This window comes from Athene cunicularia, assembly GCF_003259725.1.
Source record: "Athene cunicularia isolate RWA chromosome 3 unlocalized genomic scaffold, athCun1 chr3_part1, whole genome shotgun sequence".
NCBI lineage: Eukaryota > Metazoa > Chordata > Aves > Strigiformes > Strigidae > Athene > Athene cunicularia.
The window spans coordinates 69,746,383-69,769,404 of record NW_020799097.1 but is presented as its reverse complement, the minus strand read 5'-3'; the positions used below and the strand labels follow the sequence as shown (position 1 = coordinate 69,769,404).

The following is a 23,022-nucleotide window of genomic DNA, read 5'->3' as shown; positions in this document are numbered from 1 at the left end:
TTTGACACAAATGGTAGGTACCAGTCTGGTCACTGACATTAACAGGAACTGTAAATATCAATTCTACACAATTATTCAGAATCTCTCATTTGTTTTACTGCTAAAGAACTAGCTGGGAGGAGAGATTGTCTTCAGGGGAGCAGTAGCTGTGGATCCAGCTGTTAGCATTGTTGCTGTCTGCAAAAAGCATGGTGCCCTTGGCATGGAGATAGACACTTTCCTCCATGAAGCTTGCTATCCTCTTCCCAGAATTTGGACCTTCTTATGAGGTCTCTATGCTGGACTTGAGCATATTTTCTGCTCTCAGCTTTGGTTCCCAGGGAAGTCTAGGAAGTGCTGATGAACAGGTACCACCATCCTCTTTTCCCAGGCAGTTTTGCCCAATTTATGTGTTTTCAGGTACCACAAGATTATCAGATTCAAGGACTGAAAACACTCTCTACGTACCTGAAGTACAACCTGTTGCTTGTGGAGAGCCTGTTCTAGGGTTGACAGATTCTGGCTCAGAGAAAGATGATCAGACTGTATAGCTGCTGCTGCTGAAGGCTCCACCTGGCTTTTTAGCTCCTCTCCCAATTCTTGAAGCACAATCAGTGTATCCTGTGCTGTCTTCAAATCCGTGAGTACATCCTGTGGCAACACATTGAATAAAGATATGAATAGTTAACCAGCATTCTGCTGATGTCATCCTCTCCTGATTTAAAGGAAAAGAGAAGTGATCAAACTCCACCACTCTATGAAAAACTTGTATTTACTACTGTATTTCAATGCTGAAGTGTCCATTCACACTCTGTATGAAAAGAAAATGACGTGCAGAATAAAAAAATATGGCAAAGTACCTGTGCATAGAGGAACAGAAAGAAGTGACTGCTCAGCTACATTTGAGCAAGCCTGAGTTACTGATGAGGAAACACTTGAAATAAACCTTTTGAACCTACTGACATGCTGGTCCTAACCAGTGGCAGCCCTCACTGTGTGTCGATTCTGATCTGACTAGACCTCCCTTTTTCTTCTCCTATGAATTACCAGGAGAGATGAAAAAAAAACTGTAAATAGCCTAACATAAAGCTAAAAATGGGACTTCAGGAAATGAAGAAATTATTTGAACTGAAGAATCTGAATTTCCAGTCCAGATAACTATGGCAACAAATTCTCAAAAAGCTTATTAATGTGTTCAATTTTATCCTTGCAATTGTTTTGATTACACTAAGACAATTAAAATTTTAATTTTTGACACTGACACTTAACATCAAATTAAACTAAAAAGAATCAAAATGTAACCAAAGATAGGAGATAAACTATCCTGCTACCTTGAGATACAGTCTTGAAATAGGAAGAAACTCCAGGTTTCAGAGTAAATGACATCCCCAGGACATACACAGTCTCTTTTCATTCAGAAAAAGGGAACAGTCTTGATTGGTGGGAACATAGTCAAAGGATCTTGTGTTTCTTTCTATTATAAGGAACTCAATAGATTTGATAGAGATGTTTTCGCAAGCAAGAATCCCTTTAATAATTGGGGACTTAAGATTGACTCAAATGATATCATTTATCCACTTTCTCCAGAGAGATGACTTCAGATACAAGCTTCTGAAACATCGCCATGACAAGTAATGGAGGGATCATATGAAAAGTACGAGAAACTCATGAGATTTGGGTAGCAGATGTAAAGTTGTCCCTCCTATGCCCGAGACGCATCAGTAAAAAACATGGTTTTATGTAGGTTTTCAATACACCAAGTATAGAGTTTAGTAATGGAGAGCCTCTTGTGATTTTTTAGCCCACAGAGCTGTGAAAAATTGCAAAGCTTAACTGGACATACATTACAGTCCTGAATCCAAGTAGTAACTTCATCATCAGCAATGTCTTTGCTGGTGGCAGTCTTCAAGAGTTCATTAGTCTGGTCTTCCCGCTGACGGACTATGGAAGAGCACTGCTGGTAACAGTCCTTGTACCTCTGCCACAGCTGAAGGAGGCCCTTACTGGCACGCAGCCGCTCTGCAATCTCCTGCAGAAGGTTGTTCCACCTGGTGAAGAGATTGGATGAATGATCGAAGACTGGGAGTCCACAGGAACTATCCCTGCTCCTCTACCTCTCTGCTGTTTCCCATGGTCTTTTGGCTTTTAAGAAATTTGGTAATAATCAAGATCCAGACATTTTGGGGGAAAAAAGAGAAAAGGAATCCCAGAAACATGCTGACAGGCTGTTCCAACCTGTCACAGCTGGTCTGATCTGTGCTACATCTTGGATGCTGTACAGTAATGCTTGAGGTCAGAGTTGGAGTGCACTTTTTGAAGTGAACCTCCTGCTATTTCCACTTAGTACACTTCAGTTTACTTCACAGAGCATCCATGACCAACCATGAACTGCCAGTACCAGATTCTTGCAAGGACCTAAGAGGCCCAAAACAGGTGTAAACAAGAAACCATTTCTTCTGCTACAATTTCCTCACAAACTCTGACAGAATATTTAAAATCATAAAGCTCTGTGTCCTTCTAAAATACTCCCAGACCTATTAAAAATTTTAGATTTATATTATCCAATTAAACATCTTATCCCCTTTCAAATTCTCAGCTCCAATGGCAACCAGAAACATATCTTCTCAAACATGCTGGTGTTTACCCAATTGCCTCTTTATTTCCTTACTAAAGAATATCATAATATTTTTCTATTATTATTATATGATAAAAATGAAAATTCTGTCAGTCATCACTGAAACTGTTAAATCCTATATCTTTTTTGAATTGGGGTAAATAATCCCTCCCTTCACTTCCAGATTCTAGGACAGGATGGACAACAGATTAAAATAAATTTGGCATGATTGTGTTTTCAAAAAACTCTCCAACTTTCCACCAAACTAGTTTTTGCTTTTGGATACTGCTTTTCTGTAGCTTCCCTTAGTAAATCCTTACATTGTTCTGGCCTGGATTCAAAGCTGAGGAAGCTGTTTGCCAAGCTACTGGTGAAGGCTTAGACCTTCTTTCCTACAACCAGAAATAGCAACCTAAAATCTTCCGACAGGATTCTCACAGTTTAAGTGCAGTATTATTTTCCAGCATTTTATTTTCTTGGTTGGCAACCATGCACAGAGCAAAACTACTGTACAGTAATGTCCAAGTGCTTTGCTGGAGAAAATAATGTTTTTATTATTATTAATAGTAAATGAGAGAGTTCTGCTCCAGCCATTGGCAGAAGGAATAACCCCACCCACTCCCACAAGCCCCCCAAAAATATAAAATAACAAATAGGAATGATGGAAAACTGAGTCAATGGAGAAATGTAAATTTACCACTGAAAGCACAGTTCAACACACAGACATTTTCTACCTCATATTCACTTCTTTCAAAGTGTTGGTAAGAGTTTCAGTCACTGGGGGGTGACATTCTTTCAACAACTGATTGGTCACAGAACCAAATTTCTGTAAGCTATTTTCTTGCTTTTCCAATTCATCTTGTAGGCTCTAAAAGAGATAGAAGAAAAAAAAAAAAGCGCCATGAGGTATTACAATTGCATGATGTAGAAACAGTTCAAAATAGTATGTATCAATTACATCATATATGTTATGAATACAGAACTTGATTTCATGTTTCATCTAAATGGAAGATTGTTTAATATAAAGACTGCATTACATTAATTTGATTCAACATCAAGCTGTAGCAAGAAGTAAATTTTAACCTAATATTTTCCCAAAATGTAAACATCTTGTTAAAGAAATTATTCTGTACTCTTGCACAAAAGGATTAAGTGCAAGGAACTGCTTCAGAAATAAAAACTTTACTGGTAGAAGAAAATAAATTACATTTTCCTGTTTAGAACAAGATGAAAAACAGCATAAAAAATTTTATTCTGAAAATAAGATTCTTGCTCTTCCATTTATCAATCTGAAGTACTGCTGGCTGGGAAAATGCTCCTCTTTTTTTTTAACCTTAAACATTTTTATGCATATTATTACAGTTTGAACAGTCCAGCAAATCTCAACATGATTCAATAGTATAGTTAAAATCTTAATAAGCAGAAAAAGTAATTTTCTGTACCTACTGTTTTACTAACTCCTCCTCTCTGGCACGTAAAAAATGAAAACCCAGAAGACTGTCTGTAAGGTGCATTAATAGATGCTCTTTAAATCTTGGTTTTAAAAGTGCTCTTCATGCTTAGAAAATTCAGCTTTATATGTGTCTGGACTTCAAATCACACAAAATATATACTGTAAACTTAAATTTGTTGGCAAATACCAACAACACAAGTTTTTATTACTTTAAGCATCTGGAAATGTTTGCATAATTAATTTTTTATTCCAAAGACAACTTTGAAATAAAAGGTTATTCTTTGTAATAGAACAATAATTTTAATAACTTTTAATTAAATTTAAATAAAAATATTTCAATTAATATAAATTTATAATTTTATAACAGAAGTCTCATGGTATTTTATGCTTTTCTTACAGTGAAAAATCACTTGAACATGTGAGTATCTCAGCTTTCAGAATAGTATTTTATTTGATCTTCAATCTATCGCAACCACAGGGCAGCAGTTTAAAATGTGATCTCAACATAACTAGTAGCTCAGAAGCCTGATGAAGCAGAGTGAGAAACTTTAGTTTTAATCATCACTATCATGATTTTAAAACTTTCAATGATTTGACAGTACGGCTCAAAATTTAAAGAACAGCATCAAAAAGAGAGTAAAGATGAAAAAATGAAAAATACAATTACTATTTCATAATATGTTCTCTTAATGTCATGTAATTTTAATGTGTCAGTATGTCTGTACTCCCATTGCTTATGAATGAAAATGTATAGTTATCTGCATCCATGCAATGAGGACAAAATTAATCCTTGAATCCATCTCTAGTATGTCTAGAGGCATGGTATTTTTTTCACCTGAAGGTTATCAACTTGGATTTTCACTGCTTCCAAAGAACCAGTAAGAAGATAAAAACGGGACAAAGAATATCTGGCTTCTGTTAGGTAACCATTCAGTTCTTCATAAGCCTCTTTGTAAATGCTCCACTGATCAAGAACAGATTGCAACAATATCTTCAGTTGGCTAACCTAGGAGAAGGGAGGAAGGGAAAAAAAGTAAATAACAAGCATTCAGGATACTTGATTTTTGTTTAAATTATTTCCTTCCTTTTGATCTCAGTCACTACTTGATCTACATGCCTAATCTTAAATCTGCTGGAGAACAAAGATTTTTACTTAACAATCAGCTGGGCTTATGCTGGGTACAGTGTAAAGTTCTGCTTGATTTTATAAAGCTAGGATGGCAGGGACTGAGAAGATCCAAAGCAGGATCAAGAAAAACTGCTTAAGACATGAAACACATATCCCTAAGGCAGGCAAATCAGCCTATTAAAGTCATCAGAGTGGCTAGTACTAACACATTGCATGCCTCCTGAGAAGGCAGACAGATGCTGATGAAGCTGTCAATGATGACAATGCCGATCTCTTTCTTATTCTGAGAGACCTGTGTGCTTGAAAAAATAGTTACTTACAGATCATTTAGTATCTTTCTACTAAATATCAGGAAACATCTAAAAAGCTTCAATTACAATAATTAAAAGCATTCTTGAAATAGGAAATATTATATCCATTTTATGAGGAGTGTACACACAAACTTGGGGATGGATGGAAACAGGGACACATGCCTTCCTGTACATTACAGGGGAAATCCACTCACTGCCAACTTCTAATTCTCCCTCTCCTCCATGCCCTACTCTTGGAGCAATAAATTGCCCCTTGATGATTCTTTTACCATGTGATCCAAATTGGCCCAGGAATGGTTAATTTCTTGCAGTGTATTCATAACAGCAGAAGAGACTTCTTCGTTCTTGTTTTGTACCAAAGAAAGACCACTCTGTTCTACATTTTCTACTTCTTTTTCCTTTGTTCTTATTAATTCTTCTAATTCCTGAAAAGAAAAAAGAAGATACCTGAGTATTTTTCTTCACTTGGCTAGATAATGCCTTGAGATAGAAAAGATGACCATAAGCTCCTTAGTTTAAAAAATAGGAGAGTCATGCTTTGCATACTTTGGCTTTCTGCTCTCAAGAGAATCATAATTCATCAGCAATTTTATTTTTTACGTTCCCTTTAAAGCATAGTTGTTTCTTCTTAATTTAAATAGAAGCATCTCCTCTACATTAAACTTCTCTGTAATCTTCTGCTCCCATCTAAGAGTCCAAAGCTCATTAAAAATAGGACAGCAGTTTGAATACATGGGAAAATTGTTGTGTCTTCGTTTGGCCTAGAACACTGAGAGGGCTTTTTATTTAGCCTGAAGCTGATTCAAGCCTCTGGAAAAAAATGAATTTTGCCACCCAAGGAAAAGGACAAAATGACTTCCTAGGGAAAGATGTCTATTTGCCATGCCTCCCCCCATGAAATGGAGTCTTTATTCCTTTGCCAGGTCCCAGCAAAGCCGCTTGCCCGAGGACAGCGAGCCTTCCTCTTTTCTACATGACAAGTTCATTGGTGTCCAGCCAATGACAATAAGCAAGAGTGCAGGAATTTTCCTTATTGCCTCCTCAAGGTTGCGTGCCATTGGGAAGCATTAATGAGCTCGATAGGGTTTTGCTCTGCTCAGCATTCCCACACACTAACCCAAGAAAATGGGAAGAAAATTAATGGTTGGTGTGAAAACAAGTGAAGAAAACATTGCTCAGTACATAAGCACTGAGGCCATGACAAACTGTTAGTGGCTTGTCTTGCTGCTTCAGGCAAGTGCTGACTGTGTTGTTGGCTTAAGATGACCCTAGACCAGTCATGGAAATGCTGATTCAAAGTTTGACAGTTTTATCACGTTTCTTCAACAAGTAAAGTGCAGAAGCTCTGGCATATAACATTCACTAGTCACAAAGCCTGTGATCTTCCTCATGCCTCAACAGCATGAGAGTGAAGTTTCAAAATGAAGGAGTGAGGACAAAAAGACTCGATGAGCAACTCTAAGTCATGTAGCATGCTCCCATAAGTTCATTCCAAGACAGCAAACTACGTGTGTCATTTCATGGCATGGTGCAGGGAGATTCAAGGAAGTCCTGCAGTGCTCTGACTCATACAGAAGCTAACACTGGGTCTGAGCAGAGGAGAGATGTATGGCTTGTAGGCTTCAGGCCAGCACAAATTTGTGTTTACCTGTCTGGAAATAAAGTAGCTGGTGCAATATGGAAAACAGACTGTGAGGTGAGAGCAATCCTGTGATACCTCCACATTAATTGGTACAGCTTGTGATCACAGGTTACATTTTAATTTTCTGCAAGCCTTTCCTTACTGAGAGAGATGGATCATCAGGGAAAAAAAAGCAAGACAAAAAACTCTGGCCAAACTGAAAACTCATGTGTCTCAATAAATCACTCTCCTTATGAATGCAAACAATAACAAGAGTGAAGCACTGCCATAACAGATTTTACATTTTAGATAGTGGGGAAATTATTTGGAATAGAATTTTGCCCAGTCTCGCAAACACTTGCTATTAACAGAATCTATTCCTGCACACACACAACCTACTTTTGTCTATATACATATATGTGAGATCATTTTTGCTGTACTGTTTATTCTTAGTCTTTTCTTCGGTATTTAATATTTCTTCGAACTTCTAGCCATGACCTTGTTCCACACTACAACCTTGGAGTAATACATCATTTTTTTACCAACTGACAACAAAGCAAACAATTCTATGTTGTACATAGCAAATGTGACTTTTCAAATTCTGGATCTGAGACTAAAAAACCTTTAAAGTTTGTACAACATTGATCCAAAATTCAGAATGTAAAACAGGAGAGTTTCAAACACCAAGAATAGCAAATATTTCTGGTTCTCTGTGAAAAGGGGTTTCTTATTCATTATTTTAAACTCGTAACTGAATTAAAGACATTATTATTTCTGATTTGTGACGGGAAAAAAATGGTTGTCTTCACTTATTGATATGACACTAGGCAGCAACTAACATCAGTTAATAAATAAACTGCAGCTTTTGTACTAATTGAACTGGCTACTTGGGAATGTCTGATACAGTTATTTCTTAAATGATCTGTTTCTCTGCTGATCAAAGTCTTGCCATTCATGACTGACTCCCCAAGTGTATTTGCTAACTTTCCTGACCAAAAGGATCCATAGAGGTGATAAATCAGATTCAGCTTTGAACTCTAGCCGAGCACAGCCTGCTGAATATGTCAGGCTATGCTAAATTACCCTTGCTTCAGTTGTATGGATTTATTGTGCTGAAACCATAAAAAAACCTGAATTGAAACTAAGCACTGCAGCCAGTTCAAAAAAAGGTCAAAAAATTTGGAAAAAAAATGGACTTCTAACATATCTGGCCTAACGAACTCTTTGCTTTTACAGAAACAAAGGTGGGTTTAATACACTGGTGCGTATAGATTAAATTCTCTTATGTATTTCATTTGAATAGATTTGCAGCTGTTCTGTTTGTGAAGACTCAAAAGGTAGATCGTATTTGTCCCGTTCATTAAATGCATGCAGGAAAGACACCCATATCGAGATAAACATGCCTTCTTACTCCTTTTTAAGGGTATGACATCACAAAGATTTTGGTCATACAGTTGTCCTGACTTGCTCTGGTGTGAAATTTATTATTTGGTGTTTGGTAGAACAAAATACTTTTGAGCAAAAATTATCTGATGCCTGAGATCATGTAGGGGCCTTGTTAATAAATTCAGAAAAATTTGTTTTGCTTATACACCTATAAGATTGAACTCTAAACTGACAGCTCCAAAAGCAAGCTTTTAACTATTTAAAAATGTGCTATTCTGAGTAAGATGTTCAGAATCAACTGTGATACCCTATTCACTGCTGTGTAATCCTTGTATGAATTTTAAACGAAAAACTGAAGTGGCTCTGAAATTTATGTGCCATTATGTATAGCTGTGCATTGCCTCATCCCATCTTTGCCCACAGTAATCACAATTCTCCTTCAGTCGTCTGAAAGCAAAATGGAATCAAGCACTATTTCCTTCTCTGGATAGTTGAATATTTGAAAAAATTGGTTCCTAACACATTTTGAATAAAAGTATAAAACCTCCCCGGATTCTAGCATTTTTCTTTGAATAGTCAGGTGGAAAAGAAATGGGAAAAAGGGAGGGCAGAGGAAAGGCAGTAATCAGGCAGAAAAAACAAGCTTTCGAATAGTTGAGCATGGTGTTCATAGCATCAAGTTCATAAGAATGGCTAAACAGCTATAGGAACACATTCCTTTGATGGTCTTCTAGTTCAGTATGTCTAGTATGCTTGGAAATATCCATGTTTTAATACATAATGCAAATCCAAACCCTACTTTTGTTGCTTTAAAATATCTTTGGGACATTCTTGCTTCTTCCTCCTTTCACATTGCTTGTATTTTAGGAATGAAATCTCTCCCTCACTGAAGTAAAGAGTACTGTCACTGACTTCACTGATATAAAGATTTCACATGGCTTTATCACACGTTGTTTTAACTGTTGGAAAGATAATATTGTTACTTAAAGGGGTTATTACCTGACAGTCTTTCAAAGCATTCTGTACTGAAGCCTGGTCTCCAATTTTCTGTTGCTGTTTCAGCTTCTTCTCTTGGGTTTCAAACCAAGTTTTTAGGCACTGCACATTATTTTCATATTCTGTCCAGGATTCCTGCAGACTTTCCAACAGCTGAATCTGCAAAGAAATATGAGTATATACTTTCTCATACAAATACCTTTATTGTTGTGCTAATAAAATCACAGAATCATCTAGGTTGGAAAAGACCTTGAAGATCATCTAGTCCCACCATTAAACTAACATTGACAGTTCCCAACTACACCAGATCCCTCAGCACTATGTCAACTCGACTCTTAAACACCTCCAGGGATGGGGACTCCACCACCTCCCTTGGGCAGCCCATTCCAACGCCTAACAAGCCCTTCTGGAAAGAAATGCTTCCCAATATCCTATCTAAACCTTCCCTGGTGCAATTTGAGGCCATTCCCTCTTGTCCTATTGCTTGTTACTTCATTAAAGAGACTCATCCCCAGCTCTCTGCACCCTCCTTTCAGGGAGCTGTAGAGGGCGATGAGGTCTCCCCTCAGCCTCCTCTTCTCCAGACTAAACACCCCCAGTTCCCTCAGCCGCTCCCCGTACGACCTGTGCTCCAGACCCTGCACCAGCTTCGTTGCCCTTCTCTGGACATGCTCGAGTCATTCAATGTCCTTTTTGGAGTGAGGGGCCCAAAACTGAACACAGGAATCGAGGTGCGACCTCACCAATGCCAAGTACAGGGGTCAGATCCCTTCCCTGTCCCTGCTGGCCACGCTATTGCTGACACAAGCCAGGATGCCATTGGCCTTCTTGGCCCCCTGGGCACACTGATGGCTCCTGTTCAGCCGGCTGTCATTCAGCATCCCCAGGTCCCTCTCTGACTGTCAGCTCTCCAGCCACTCCTCTCCAGGTGGCTGGGGAAAATAAATCAGTGCTGACCAGTGCCTTCTCAGAATTCAATGCTTTCAGAATTTAAAAACAGCATATGCATTGAATTTTAAATATATCTGCTATTTGTAAAAGAGTTCATAATGAAAAACCTGCTTATCCAGAAATAATTATATAGACATAACTTATTAAAACATGACAAGGTCTTCCCTCATGCCTCCCAGGTTTTCATGACAATTAACGAATTTTGGCATACAGAGGTACTAGTCATGGTAGAGGAAAAAAGAATTAGGGGCTACTTAAGTAAGCTGGACATATAAAAGTCCATGGAACCAGACAGGATGTATCTGAGGGCATTAATGTCATTTCAAGCCTGCTGTCTATCACCTTTAAAAGATCATGATGGTTTGAGGAAGATGCTGGAAAAAGGCTATATTGCAAATCCTACTAGAAGCCATTTCCACATGCATAAAGGACAAGGAGGATCAAGCATGGTCTTATCAAGGGCAAATTGTGACTGACCTAACTGATTGCCTCTGCTATGATGGTATGACTGACCCGGTGGACAAGTGAAGCAGCTGCTGTTTACCTTGGCTTTTGCAAGACTTTTGATATGGTATCCAATAGGGTAGCAAAATTGAGAAGACATAAGCTAGGTGGAAGTTCTACATATGAATGAACTGACCAGAGTTATCAGGCTTAAAGGCTAGTGGTAAGCATTCTGACATCTATCTGGCAGTCATTTACAAGATGCATCTTCAGGGTCAGTCCTGGGGTTGATATTGTTTAAAACCTTCTGCTTTCAGCAGATTCACAGATGACGCTGATTTGGGATAAGCAGTTGATATGCTGGCGAGTAGGTCTGCCATTCAGAGAAATCTCAGCAAGATGGAGGAATAGGCTCATCAATCCTCATAAAATTCAGCAAAGACAGATGTAAAGTCCTGCATCTGGGACAGAGTAACTTCATGCAACAATGCAGGCTGGCAGCAAGCTGGATAGAAGAAAAGGACCTAGGGGTTATGGTGGACAGTAACTTTAACAAACAGCAGTGTCCATTCAGGCTGATGAAGGCCAACTGCATCTTAGGTTAGAATATTGAGAGTGCACCCAGAAGGTCAAGAGGGGTGGTTCTTTCCTTCTCCTTGACACTTGTAACCCACTTTGGGCCCTCTGGTGCAATGGACAGATTGACAAACTGGTAAATGGTAACTAAGGTCATTAGGAGGCTGAAGCACATGACATAAAGGGAGGTTGGCTTCATTCAGCCTGGGGAAAAGAAGGCAGAAGAAGAATCTCCTTGTTCTGTCCACTACTTATGGGGAAGTATGGGAATGATGGAGGCTGATTATTACTGAAGATGCACAGTAAAAAGAGGAGAGGTAACAGTCACAAGTTGCAAGAAGGGAAATTTTGATTGAGAACATGGCAAAAACTTGTCTCCCACAAGAATGGTGAAGCACAGGAAGAAAGTGCTCAGAGAGTTTGTGGAATCTGTGCTTGGAGATTTTCAGAGCTCAGCTAAGCAAGTCCCTGTGCAATCTGATCTAGCTGTAAAGTTAGTTCTTTTTGAGCAGGAGTTTGGACTAGATGATCTGCAGAGGTTTCCAACCATTGTATTTTATAGATCTATACATTTTTGAAAGCTTACTACAGAGCAGCTCAGTTTTTTTCCTTACCTTTTCTGTTATCAGGCCTTGCAGGATCTGCCAACGTCTGTTCATTGCTCCGAGCTGTTCTGCAAAATCAGTTTTGTCGCTACGTTTACTTTCAACATCCTGGCTGCTAATCTGTAGCACTGATTGGTTCACAAAGTCTACCGTCAATTGTTTGCAATTTAAATCTATCTTGAAACCCTAGTAGAAAAGAAGGGAATAAAAAACCCCAAACATAAGTACCATAATTTCTATTTTTCACATATTACAACTTTACCACGATTTAGCTAAAAGGAAATTAAGATTTTTGTTATTTTTATTAAATATTGAGAAAGCAAGCTGAACTATACTGCCTTTGGAATAAAGAATCTGCCTTCTCCACACCCCACCCCCCAAAAAACATAAAATAAATCTGTAAAATGTACTGATATTGGTCTCAAGGATTGGATTTAAGAAAAACTGGGTATATATATAGGGTTTTTTTCAATTTAGTCTCGAAAGTTTTATTACAAAAACAGATAAGATGGAAAGTATTGCTACATATAAAGAAGAATAATAGCCAAGAAGTGATTTTTCAAGAGGCTAGTGAAACAAATCTGACATTGAGAAGAAAATCACTGTGTGCAGATCTATTACAAGAGTACTACTGATCTAGTTAAAGAAATTAAATTGTGTTATATCTATACTCCTCAACAGTTATCTCAAGGTATGGCATCTTCTATTTTTGCTTCAGGTACTGATCAAAACTATCTTGATCTGTAAACCACTGGCCACCTTCCATTCAAGAACAGGCTACACTTTGAGGAGAAGGTGATATTATGCAGACATAAAACAACTTACATAATCTGCAAAGTGCTTTGTGGTTTTGGGTGAAAGATAGATCTAATAAGGTTTAATCATGTGCATATTGCTTTGGATTTACCTGGAAATTAATGTAAGCATATTAAAAATTATATTCCTGCCATAACGAAAGAGTAGAGTAAAAGTAATTTTGGTATCTTTTCCACAGTATTAAATATTACCCAGTTCTAACTTGTGTTCTAACCACTCCACAATGTAAGGCTTTTTTTTTTTTTTCCTTAAATCACTTATACTTTACATATGTATATATATTTAATGGGGATAATTCAAAAGGGAAATCAATAACATAACCACTCAGTACCTTGTACTTCTGGACATAATCCTGAATGACTTTCTGTCCTACTACATTTTTTATATTCTCTTCATCCTGCTGAATGACATTTTCCATGAGGGAAATCCAGCTCATAACTTCAGTGATAGCATGGCGAGAAGGAATTTTGTCCATCTGGAGCTGTAAAGAGAACAGACTTAAAATGCATGTCATGAAGAAAATGGATAAGAATTCCTTGCTTTGCATTATAGTACATTTGCTTTACCTGCTCTTATTATCATGTTACTTTACATCCCTAAGATATCACTGAAGTTTATAAAAGGAAAAAAAGTAAATTAAAAAAAAAGAAAGCTTTTAACAGGAGATGCATGCATCCTAGTAAGAAAAGATATAGAAGGCTTATTTCTATTCCTCTTTGTACAAAGAAACTGGGCCAACATATCAAAAAAACCCTCATCTGCTCTTTCGATATAATTTAACAAATGTAACCGTGAAAGTCCAAAACTAACACCAATTGGTATTAGACAGTATAGATAGACAGCATTTGGACAGAAATGTAAGCTTTCCCACATTAAAACAGGAGTAATGTTGTTCCTATCTTACCTCACATGGATAAATTGAGGAAGGGAGCAACAATCTCTCAAAGGCAGTGCCAACTGTATGGTCTGAATTTTCTGGAATATCAAAGGCCATCACTGGCCGTCCTTACCTGGTGCAGTTTCTCTTGAACTGCTGGGATTTGTGTGAGGAGATCTGTCCACTGACTGTCAATGTGGGACAATCCCGCACGCAATGCTGCTGTATCCACCTTCTTCAGCCTGAGGAGCTGGTTCCCAGTACTCAGGACAGAAGATTTCTGTGATGATTTAGCATCCACTTCTTTTGAAAACTCCTATAAGCAGAATCATTTTTGTGGAAATAATCAACTACTTGTGTATTGTACTTAAATCTTTACCTCAGAAAGCTAAGAATATCCTCCCTTCTCTTTCTATTTGTGTTTACCATCTATACTGGTGAGAATTTTTTTCAGTATCATCACACACTTTACAACCACTGCATATAGCAGAGCAGTGCTTAATGTGCATACACACCAGTTTTTTGAAGGACATCTCACCTACAGAGGCAGATTTTTTTTGCATAGTCACTACTTCAGTGCTGAAAAGAAGTATAACCACATAATTGCTCAACAATTTATTTTTAATCGGAGAGGAAAAAGCTGTCTTAGGTTCATGAATGACTTACCAAAAAGGAGTTCAGATGGTCTCGGACTGTTTCCAGTTCCTGAGGAACTGTCAAAGACTGCTGGCTCCAAAACTCAAGTCGCTCCTTTGCAGATTGTAACCAATGTGCCAATTCATTTGATTCACTCTGATACCTGTAAAGATGTTTAAAGAAAACTAAAACAGTCACCGCCACTTCTTGCTTCCAACTGAGCACTCTCTCTACCCTGTGTTAGAGGAAGATACTGTATGCCAGATTTAAAATAAAAATATTTTCTTCCCTTTATCAAATTTCAGAAAAATGGGATTTACTTTTAAAGATAGGCACGGTAGCAGAAAGCTCTTATTTTAGCTAATACACCCACAATTTCTAACAGTGCCTTTATTTCACCTCTTAGCAAAAACTAAGTTTAATGAAGCAATAGTAACTAGGTTACAAATCTGTTTGGGCAAGCAGTAACAGCACACCACCTCACACACATAAACAGATTTTTAATTTCCATTAGAAGGCTCAATCTTCCAAAAGCTTTACCATAAGGTATCTCAGAGCACAAATCTAATATTTTTTTTTCTAATATCTCCATGTCATTTCATATGCCAAGCAACTAATGCAATGTCAGAATAAATGTCTCCACATAAACTTTATGCTTACAAATCCTTTATGTATCTCTCTTGAAAGGCTAGTGAGCCAACAAGCTAGCGACATTATGAATAATAGACAAAGCTTGTATATCACTTAGAGAGTTCAATTCAAAAGTAGTGAACATTAATAAGGGCAGCTAAAAGCTCCCTTCCATATACGCAATGACACAGACCACAAGAACCCAGCAGTGGCAATGCACCTAAGAGAACACACTGAGGCTACCCATACTATCTGGCAAAGCACACATCCCTTCTTATCAACCTGTACGTACACACATGGGGCTTCTAAATTGGCCATCTAAATAAGATATCCTCTGAATTCCTCCCACCAACTGTTATCTGGGTACAGGTTTTATCATAAATGAGAGACAGCACTTCTGTGGAGCAGAAGCAGGATACTGTAGTCAAACTATCACATATCCTTCACAGTACTTTCTTTTAAATGTTGCATCTAATAGTTCTGGCTTCAGAATTACTTTGACCTGAACAATGCAGGTGAAGTTGTTTATACTGTTCATTACATCAGCATTACCTTGTCCAGTGCTTCAGTATTGTCTCAAGCCTGTGGAGCTCCTTGGTAACCTTGCTGGTGTTACTTAACCACTGTTCTCCTAGTTGGTTCAGTTGACTTTCAAGATCTGAGCAGCTAATAGAAAAAAGGAGCCTTTTCCCATCATCTAGCACTTGGTATAATTTAGGTTGGTATTCATTCAGGTTAGATCTCAGATGCTGTAACGACAAAGGAGATGGTTAGATAGCTCTGGAAGTCTCTGCTACCACATTTCCACAACATGTGGTTTTCTTTTATTGCATTTTGTAGCATATCCAATGTCACCATGGCACATCACATTTTTTCCCTCTGCTCCATTTCTGGAATTCCCTGAGAACCATCATGCACGTAACCTGCTCAAAATCTGAATGTGTTGCAGCAAAACCCCTCCTTTCAATATGTCTATTGACACCTCTTTATGATGAACTCCTCCTTGGTGTAGATATTTTACATCTGAAAAGAACAATTTCAAAAGAATCTTCTGGGGACAAGACCATTTCTGAGCGAAATTGATTAAAATGTCAGAACTTAGCCTACCATTTGCCGCAAACTCTACTGCAATGAAAGTTAAAGGTGTCCAATATCAAGTTATTAACAGTGGCCACTCTTCAGCCCTTTCAAAGCCTATCTTCAGGTATCTAGTCATCTAACTCTTCCTTATTGATCTACCTGCTATCCATGTCTACAACATAGAAGATCACACCACCCATCCAAATCTCCAAACACAGAATCCAATTGTTAAGGCACAAAAAAGGAAAAAAGGTACTGAAAAAGGAAAGGCTTTTAATACTCTTACCCTAGAGCAGAGACAGCTTTCATTTAAATGGGGATGGGTAATGAATTTGTGTACATGGGCAAATATACCTGCCAAATTCCACTATCACTACGCAAATAGTATGGATTTAAAAACACAGTTTTAGCATGGTTTAGGTTGGAAGGGACCTTAAGATCATCTAATTCCAATCACCCTGTCATGGGCAGGGACACCTTCCACTAGAGGTGGTTGCTCAAAGCCCCAAATAACCAGGCCTTGAACACTACCAGGGAGGGGGCAGCCACAGCTGCGCTGGGCAACCTGTTCCAGTGTCTCACTACCCTCAGGAAAGAATTTCTTCCTTATATCTAATCTAAATCTACCCTCTTTCAGTTTAAAGCCGTTACCCCTTGTCCCACGACTACATGTCCTTGTTAAAAGTCCCTCCCCGTACTGGAAGGAAGGCTGCTATAAGGTATTATCAGAGTCTTCTCTTCTCCAGGCTGAACAACTCCAACTCTCTCAGGCTGTCCTCATAGGGGAGGCACTCCAGCCCCCTGATCACCTTTGTGGCCCTCTGCCACACTCACTCCAACAGGTCCATGTCCTTCTTATGTTGGGGACCCAGAGCTCAATGCAATACTTAGGTGGGGTCTCATAAGAGCAGACTGGAGGAGGAGAATCACCTCCCTCAACCTGCTGGTCACACCTCTATTAATGCAGCCCAGGATGCAGCTGGCTTTCTGAGATGCAAGAGCACATTGCTGGGTCATATTCAGATTTTCATCCCCTAATACCTCCAAGTCCTTCTCCTCAGGACTGCTCTCAATCTACGCATCGCCCAGCCTGTATTTGTGCTTGGGAGTGCCCCAACCCATGTGCAGGACCTTGCACTTGGCCTTCTTGAACTTCATGAGGTTTGCAGGGACCCACCTCTCAGACCTGTCCAGGTCACTCTGGATTGCACATCCCTTCCCTCCAGCATGTCAACCACACCACACAGCTTGGTGTCATCAGCAAACTTGCTGAAGGTGCATTCAGTCCCACTGTCCATGTCACTGACAAAGATGTTAAACAGTGTTGGTCCTGATACCAACCTCTGAGGAACACCACTCATCACTGCTTTCCACTTGGACATCAAACCATTGACTGTAACTCTTCGATTTCAATCATCCAAACAATTCCTTATCCACTAAGTGGCCCATCCATCAAATCCATGTCACTTCCAATTGAGAGACAAGGATGTTGTGAGGGACAGTGTCAAATACTTTGCACAAGTCCAGGCAGACATCAGTTCCTCTTCTCTTATCCACCAATGCTGTTCTTGTTACCACCCTCTATAGGCATCCTTTTTGTGTCTGAGTTTGCTCATGAGATACCTGTTCATCCATGCAGGATTCTTGGCATTTTTGCCTGACTTCCTCTTTGTTGGGATGCATTGCTCCTGAACTTGAAGGAGGTGAACCTTGAGTATTAACCAGCTTTCTTGGGCCCCTCTTCCTTCCAGAACTTTATCCCATGTCACTCTTCCAAGCAGATCCCTGAAGAGGTCACAGCCTGCTCTCCTAAAGCCCAGGGTTGCAAGCTTATTGCACACCCTTCTAGCTGACCTAAAGAACCTGAACACCACCATTTTGTGGTCACTGTAGCCAAGACTGCCCTTGAACTTCACAATCCCCACCAGCCATTCCTTGCTGGTGAGAACAAGGTTCATCATAGCACCTCTCCTTGTTGGCTCCTCTATCGCTTGAGAACCTCCTGGATTGCTTGTGTCCTGCTGTGTTGTCCCTGCAACAGATACCGTGATGTGAAGATATCAGTCAAGACCCCCATGAGGACCAGGGCTTGGGAATGTGAGGCTGCTCCTATCTGTCTATAGAGGGCCTCATCCACTTAGTCTGCCTGGTTGGGTGGCCTGTAGCAGACCCCTACTATAATGACACCTGTCCCTGCCTTTCTTTTAATCCTGACCCATAAACTCTCAGTTGGATCCTCATCCGTCCCCAGGCAGAGCTCCGTGCACTCCAGCTGGTCACTGACACAGAGGGTGACACTCCCTCCTCGTCTCCCCTGCTTGTCCTTCCTAAAGAACCTGTATCCTTCCATTCCAACAGTTCAGTCATAGGAACCATCCCACCACATCTCCATGATGACAATAATATCACAGCCCTGCAGGCATGTGCACATTTCCAGCTCCTCTTGTTTACTCCCCATGTTATGTGCATTTGCATAGACGCATTTAAGCTGGGCCCCCAATGAAGCTGACTTACTGGCTGGAATGGCTGGTGGTCTCCTGATGGCCCATGATCCCTCTCCAGGCTCTGGGCATGTATTGCTGACATGGGCATCAAACTGGTAGGAGTGGGATAGATTCCCTTCACCCAGAAACTTTAGTTTAAAGCCGCCTTCACCAGCTTAGCAAGTCTATGACTGAAGATGCTCTTCCCCTTCTGTGACAGATGGAACTCATCAGTCCTCAGTAGACAAGGTTTCTCAAAGTGAGTTCCACGTTCTAAGTAGCCAAACCCCTGGCTGTGGCACCAGCCCCATAATCATTCCTTCATTTGCCAGGTTCATCTGAGCCTTTCAAACCCCTTCCCTCTGACAAGGATTGATGAAAAAATGACCTGTACTCCAGAGTCCCTTACCACCACTCCCAGGGCTCTGTTGTTGTCCTCCTTGATACTCCTGAGACTGCTCCAGCCTGTATCACTGGTGCTCACGTAAAGCAACAGCAGCAGATAACAGTCAGTGGACTGTATATCTGTATATTTGACTAAGCTTGAGCACAAAATATACAAGCTTTCCCATTTTCCACTTCTGTTGAAACTAATCTGAAAACAAAGTGTACAAAACTGCTAGTCTTACAGTGAGTACATAAACTTTCTATTGCTTTTATTTACTCTTTGACATAAACAGAGCTCTAATAATACAGAAATTTATATTTATAGATGTGTGTGCCTGTGTGTCTACTTACATATACATACACAAATATATGTATAACTCCTAGAGAGTGGCATAAAGAATTCAAAGATAGTCATAAACTAATTATGATGGATTTTTAACCTAAATGTGGCCCCAGGGAGAGAAAAAAAGTATTAAAAGTTATACCATAGCAGAGTCCAAAAATCTGGATTTGAATAACCTACTTTATATAACAAGAGAAACAGAAGAGGAAAATTAACTTAGGGTCAGGACCAACACAAACAATGCCTAGCATTAAACAAAACCAAAATAAACCCTCCACACAATAGATTGCTTAAGTTCTCCTCGTGCCATTGCAAAAGCTGAAATCTGTCTGGTAAAAGAATAATAAACATAACAAAATCAGAGTAGACAAGAAGTCAATTTGCAAGAATTGGGCAGAATTTTTCTGTAAAACAAAACAAAGAAACAAAAAATAACCCCAACCAAAGTGTCTTGTGTATAATGTCATAAAAAAAGAAAACACTAGGCCAGAATTCCCATTTTGAGAACAGACCAAAAAACTCAGGATGTGGTAAAAAACCTGTATTTAAACTACTAGTTCTTGTTGCATTTGAGGAGGAAGTTAACTTGGAGAAACACAGGTTGTTTAGCCTCACCTTGCTCTCTGGAAAGACCATGGAACACATCCTCTTGGAATCCATTTTCAAGGACAAAACTGACCAAAAAGTATTTAGGAATATTCAGCTTGGATTCACTAACTTGACAATCTTTTATGACAAAATTACTGTCTCTGTGAATGAGACTGACTTCAGTATGGCCTTTGAAACCATCTCCCACAAGACCCTCCTCTGGAAGTGGAAAGAATGTGGGCTGGATAAATGGACTGTTACATCGATTGAAAACTAGCTGCATTACCAGACTCAGACACTAGTGATCAAAGGCTTAATGGATGGCTGGCAAACTGTAATGGGCAGAATACTCCAGAGATTCTTGATATTTGGGTTCAAACATCTTCAACATCTTCATTAATGACATGGATGATGACAGAGAGCAGTCCCTCAGTAAATTTGTGGGTGAAACTAATGTAGGTAGAGTCATTGAGATAAAAAATAGCAGACTTAGTCCAGAGACACTTTGATATTGCCGTGGGAGGCAGCAAAAACCTTAGGAGGCTCAAAAAGAAGTGCAAATTCTGCACCTTGGGCAGAATAACACTGTTTCTCAATATAGGCTAGGAAGGGAATGGCTGTGTATTTAACCTGGCATCTTCCACAACCAAGACATCATGAATAAAGCAAGCCACAGCACTGGCCTTCATTAGGACTGTGAACAACCAACTTATTTTATCATCCTCATCTACGTGGTGCTGATGAGGCCACATCTAGTACATATGATTCTACTTTGCCCCTACCTCTTACTGAGTTCAGGAAGAAGGAAGTAGTCAGGGTCTGGTGTAGAGCTATTAAGATGTTTAGGGACCTAGAGCACATGTCCTTTAAAAAGAGGCTGATGGAGATGTGTTTGTTTTAGACTGAAAAACAGGAGGCTAAGAGGCAGTCTAATAAGGAAGGCCTACGACTCTTTGGAGTAGAATTAAAAAGATGATAGAGGTAAATGCCCCTCAGTAGTGTCACACAGTATGAAAAGGACAATGGTGACAAGCTGAAAGTTGAAGGTTTAGATTGTGTATTATAGGAAACCTTTTCAGTGGGAGGTGGTTGAGCACTGCAATTGGTCTCCAGCTAAGCTGCGAGATCTCCATCTTTTCAGGTTTCCAAAGCCATTGCTGATCCAGCCCATGGCAACTGTTCTGCTTCAAGGGGAGGGGTGAACTAGATGACCTTCCAAGGTCCCTTTCATCCAACTTTTCCATAATGAATGTCTGAAAAACACCAACCTGAAAAAGTGTAATCCGATCTGTAAGCCTCTCCTCTGTCTCTTCCACCAAACCAACAGTGGGGATGTTATCTTCAACAGACTCCAGCTGTCTGGTAAGTTCCTGGTAATCTTCATCCAGATGCATCCAGGTCTGCAAGCATAAATTATCCATGTATAATGTGAACACTGAATCTAGATTCAGTGTGTATCTAGAATTATTATTACTTGATTTCTTGATCTGAAATCCTATAGCTGCATCATTGTGAACGTACAGAAATAACAGTACAAATGTCCAGTGGATTTATAATAAGACACCATCTCCATGTGAAGCTCAACTTTTGGTTGGAACACATGGATAAAGCTGTCACGTTCTTCTTGTTGACTAAAGCTAAGCAGCTCTTTTAAATTTAGAGGAACACAATTTTTGTCACCTGAAGGTCACAACAGTTAAATAGCAAAGGTTACATGTAGTCTAGCAGTGCCTTGTGTGTATAACAAAAGGGACTGATGTCTATCAATTCTGTCCAAGCACAGGAAATTAACATTATGGAATATTCTGGTGGTTGATCACAGTTGCAGTACAGAAAAGACCACAGAAATTCTCACCTCTAGAATGTATTCCAGCTCTACGCCTCGTTTATGAGCCAGCTTTAATACAGCTGAAGCTTGTGTCATTAGCTCTGAATGTGACTGAGTTTTCTTCAAGAGGGCAAAGCTACTCATCTTTCTAAAGAGTGTTTCTGTCAGGATCATGTGAGACTCTAACCCCTGAAAATATTCCTGGGAAATTTGGGTGTAGGGGAGAGGGTGAAGACAGAATAGGAAAGAGAAAGTGCAATTGTTACTCAATTCATTACTATTAAATAAACAGTTTAAGACAATAGCAGTATAACCAAGTATCTGTAGACATAGAATTAAGCAAACTTTTCACTCTGTATCACAAAATCCAACACAGAATTTTAAAAGGCCATGGCCTTTTTAAAGAAAGAAAGAGGTCATCCTTTCCACACAAATGCCATCCCAACTTTCATTCCATAAACAAAAATATCTTAGACCAGATATATACCACCAAAAAAATACTGCTTAATTAAAGAAATGTGGAAAAATTTTGTTATATTTTGTATGTGTTATTAGCAAACATATATTTCTGTTGGAAAAAAAAAAAGAGGAGTGGTGGTAGAAATTTCTACATAGCATGACAGGACATGAATACAAATCTGTTACTAGAATAAGGAAGAAAATGTGATTTACCTGAATTCACCTTCAACAGAGCATTTGAAAGTCATTCAGTCAGAACAGTTCATTGATTCCACTTTAAAATACAGTAAGTTTTAATATATCCTGATTTAATACTGGCCCACCATTCTGAAAAGTTCCTGAACTTTTAGGAACAGAAGGTTTGATGTGTACAAGCTTACAATCATGATTAATCCTGAAATATGTCAGTTTCTTACCTTATGTTTGTCAAGTAGCAATTGAACCTCTTCCTTAGAAGCAACAATTATTTTCTGGTCACCAGCCATCTTTTCTTGGCCTGTTTCTACCAGGTCAGTCAGGTCCTGCAAAGCCCGTTCATACTGCCTCTTAAGAGCCAGATTCTGATTCAGGTCACTCCGTCTGGATCCAATGATCATCATCAGCTCATCATACTTATCCTTGGGGGCAAAGAGCAGCAATGGTGATTATTATTTCACACCTTACACATGTCTTCCTAGAAGCAACCTTACCGTCCCTTGTATTCTTCTGAGAACACTATCAGAGTAACTTCTATTCCTAGCACAAAAAGGCTGTGCAGATACACTAAAATAGCAATATACTTTATAGAGAACAGTAAAGTATAGAAAAAGTGCAGTGTATGTTTCACAGTG

General features: G+C 39.2%; 1 protein-coding gene across 1 annotated transcript in view; it reads right to left on the bottom strand.

Moving 5' to 3' along the window:
- SYNE1 (spectrin repeat containing nuclear envelope protein 1) overlaps nucleotides 1-23,022 on the bottom strand; it is a 317,817-nt gene that overhangs the window by 55,606 nt on the left and 239,189 nt on the right. The window contains exons 108-121 of the mRNA XM_026844552.1: nucleotides 22,609-22,809; nucleotides 21,761-21,934; nucleotides 21,174-21,305; nucleotides 15,577-15,773; nucleotides 14,425-14,557; nucleotides 13,892-14,074; nucleotides 13,213-13,362; nucleotides 12,075-12,251; nucleotides 9,493-9,648; nucleotides 5,756-5,911; nucleotides 4,882-5,052; nucleotides 3,328-3,461; nucleotides 1,823-2,027; nucleotides 448-630 (exon numbers count right to left, since the gene is read on the bottom strand). Coding sequence (XP_026700353.1) covers nucleotides 448-630; nucleotides 1,823-2,027; nucleotides 3,328-3,461; nucleotides 4,882-5,052; nucleotides 5,756-5,911; nucleotides 9,493-9,648; nucleotides 12,075-12,251; nucleotides 13,213-13,362; nucleotides 13,892-14,074; nucleotides 14,425-14,557; nucleotides 15,577-15,773; nucleotides 21,174-21,305; nucleotides 21,761-21,934; nucleotides 22,609-22,809 — 2,352 coding nt within the window. The remainder of the gene's footprint in view (nucleotides 1-447; nucleotides 631-1,822; nucleotides 2,028-3,327; nucleotides 3,462-4,881; nucleotides 5,053-5,755; nucleotides 5,912-9,492; nucleotides 9,649-12,074; nucleotides 12,252-13,212; nucleotides 13,363-13,891; nucleotides 14,075-14,424; nucleotides 14,558-15,576; nucleotides 15,774-21,173; nucleotides 21,306-21,760; nucleotides 21,935-22,608; nucleotides 22,810-23,022) is intronic.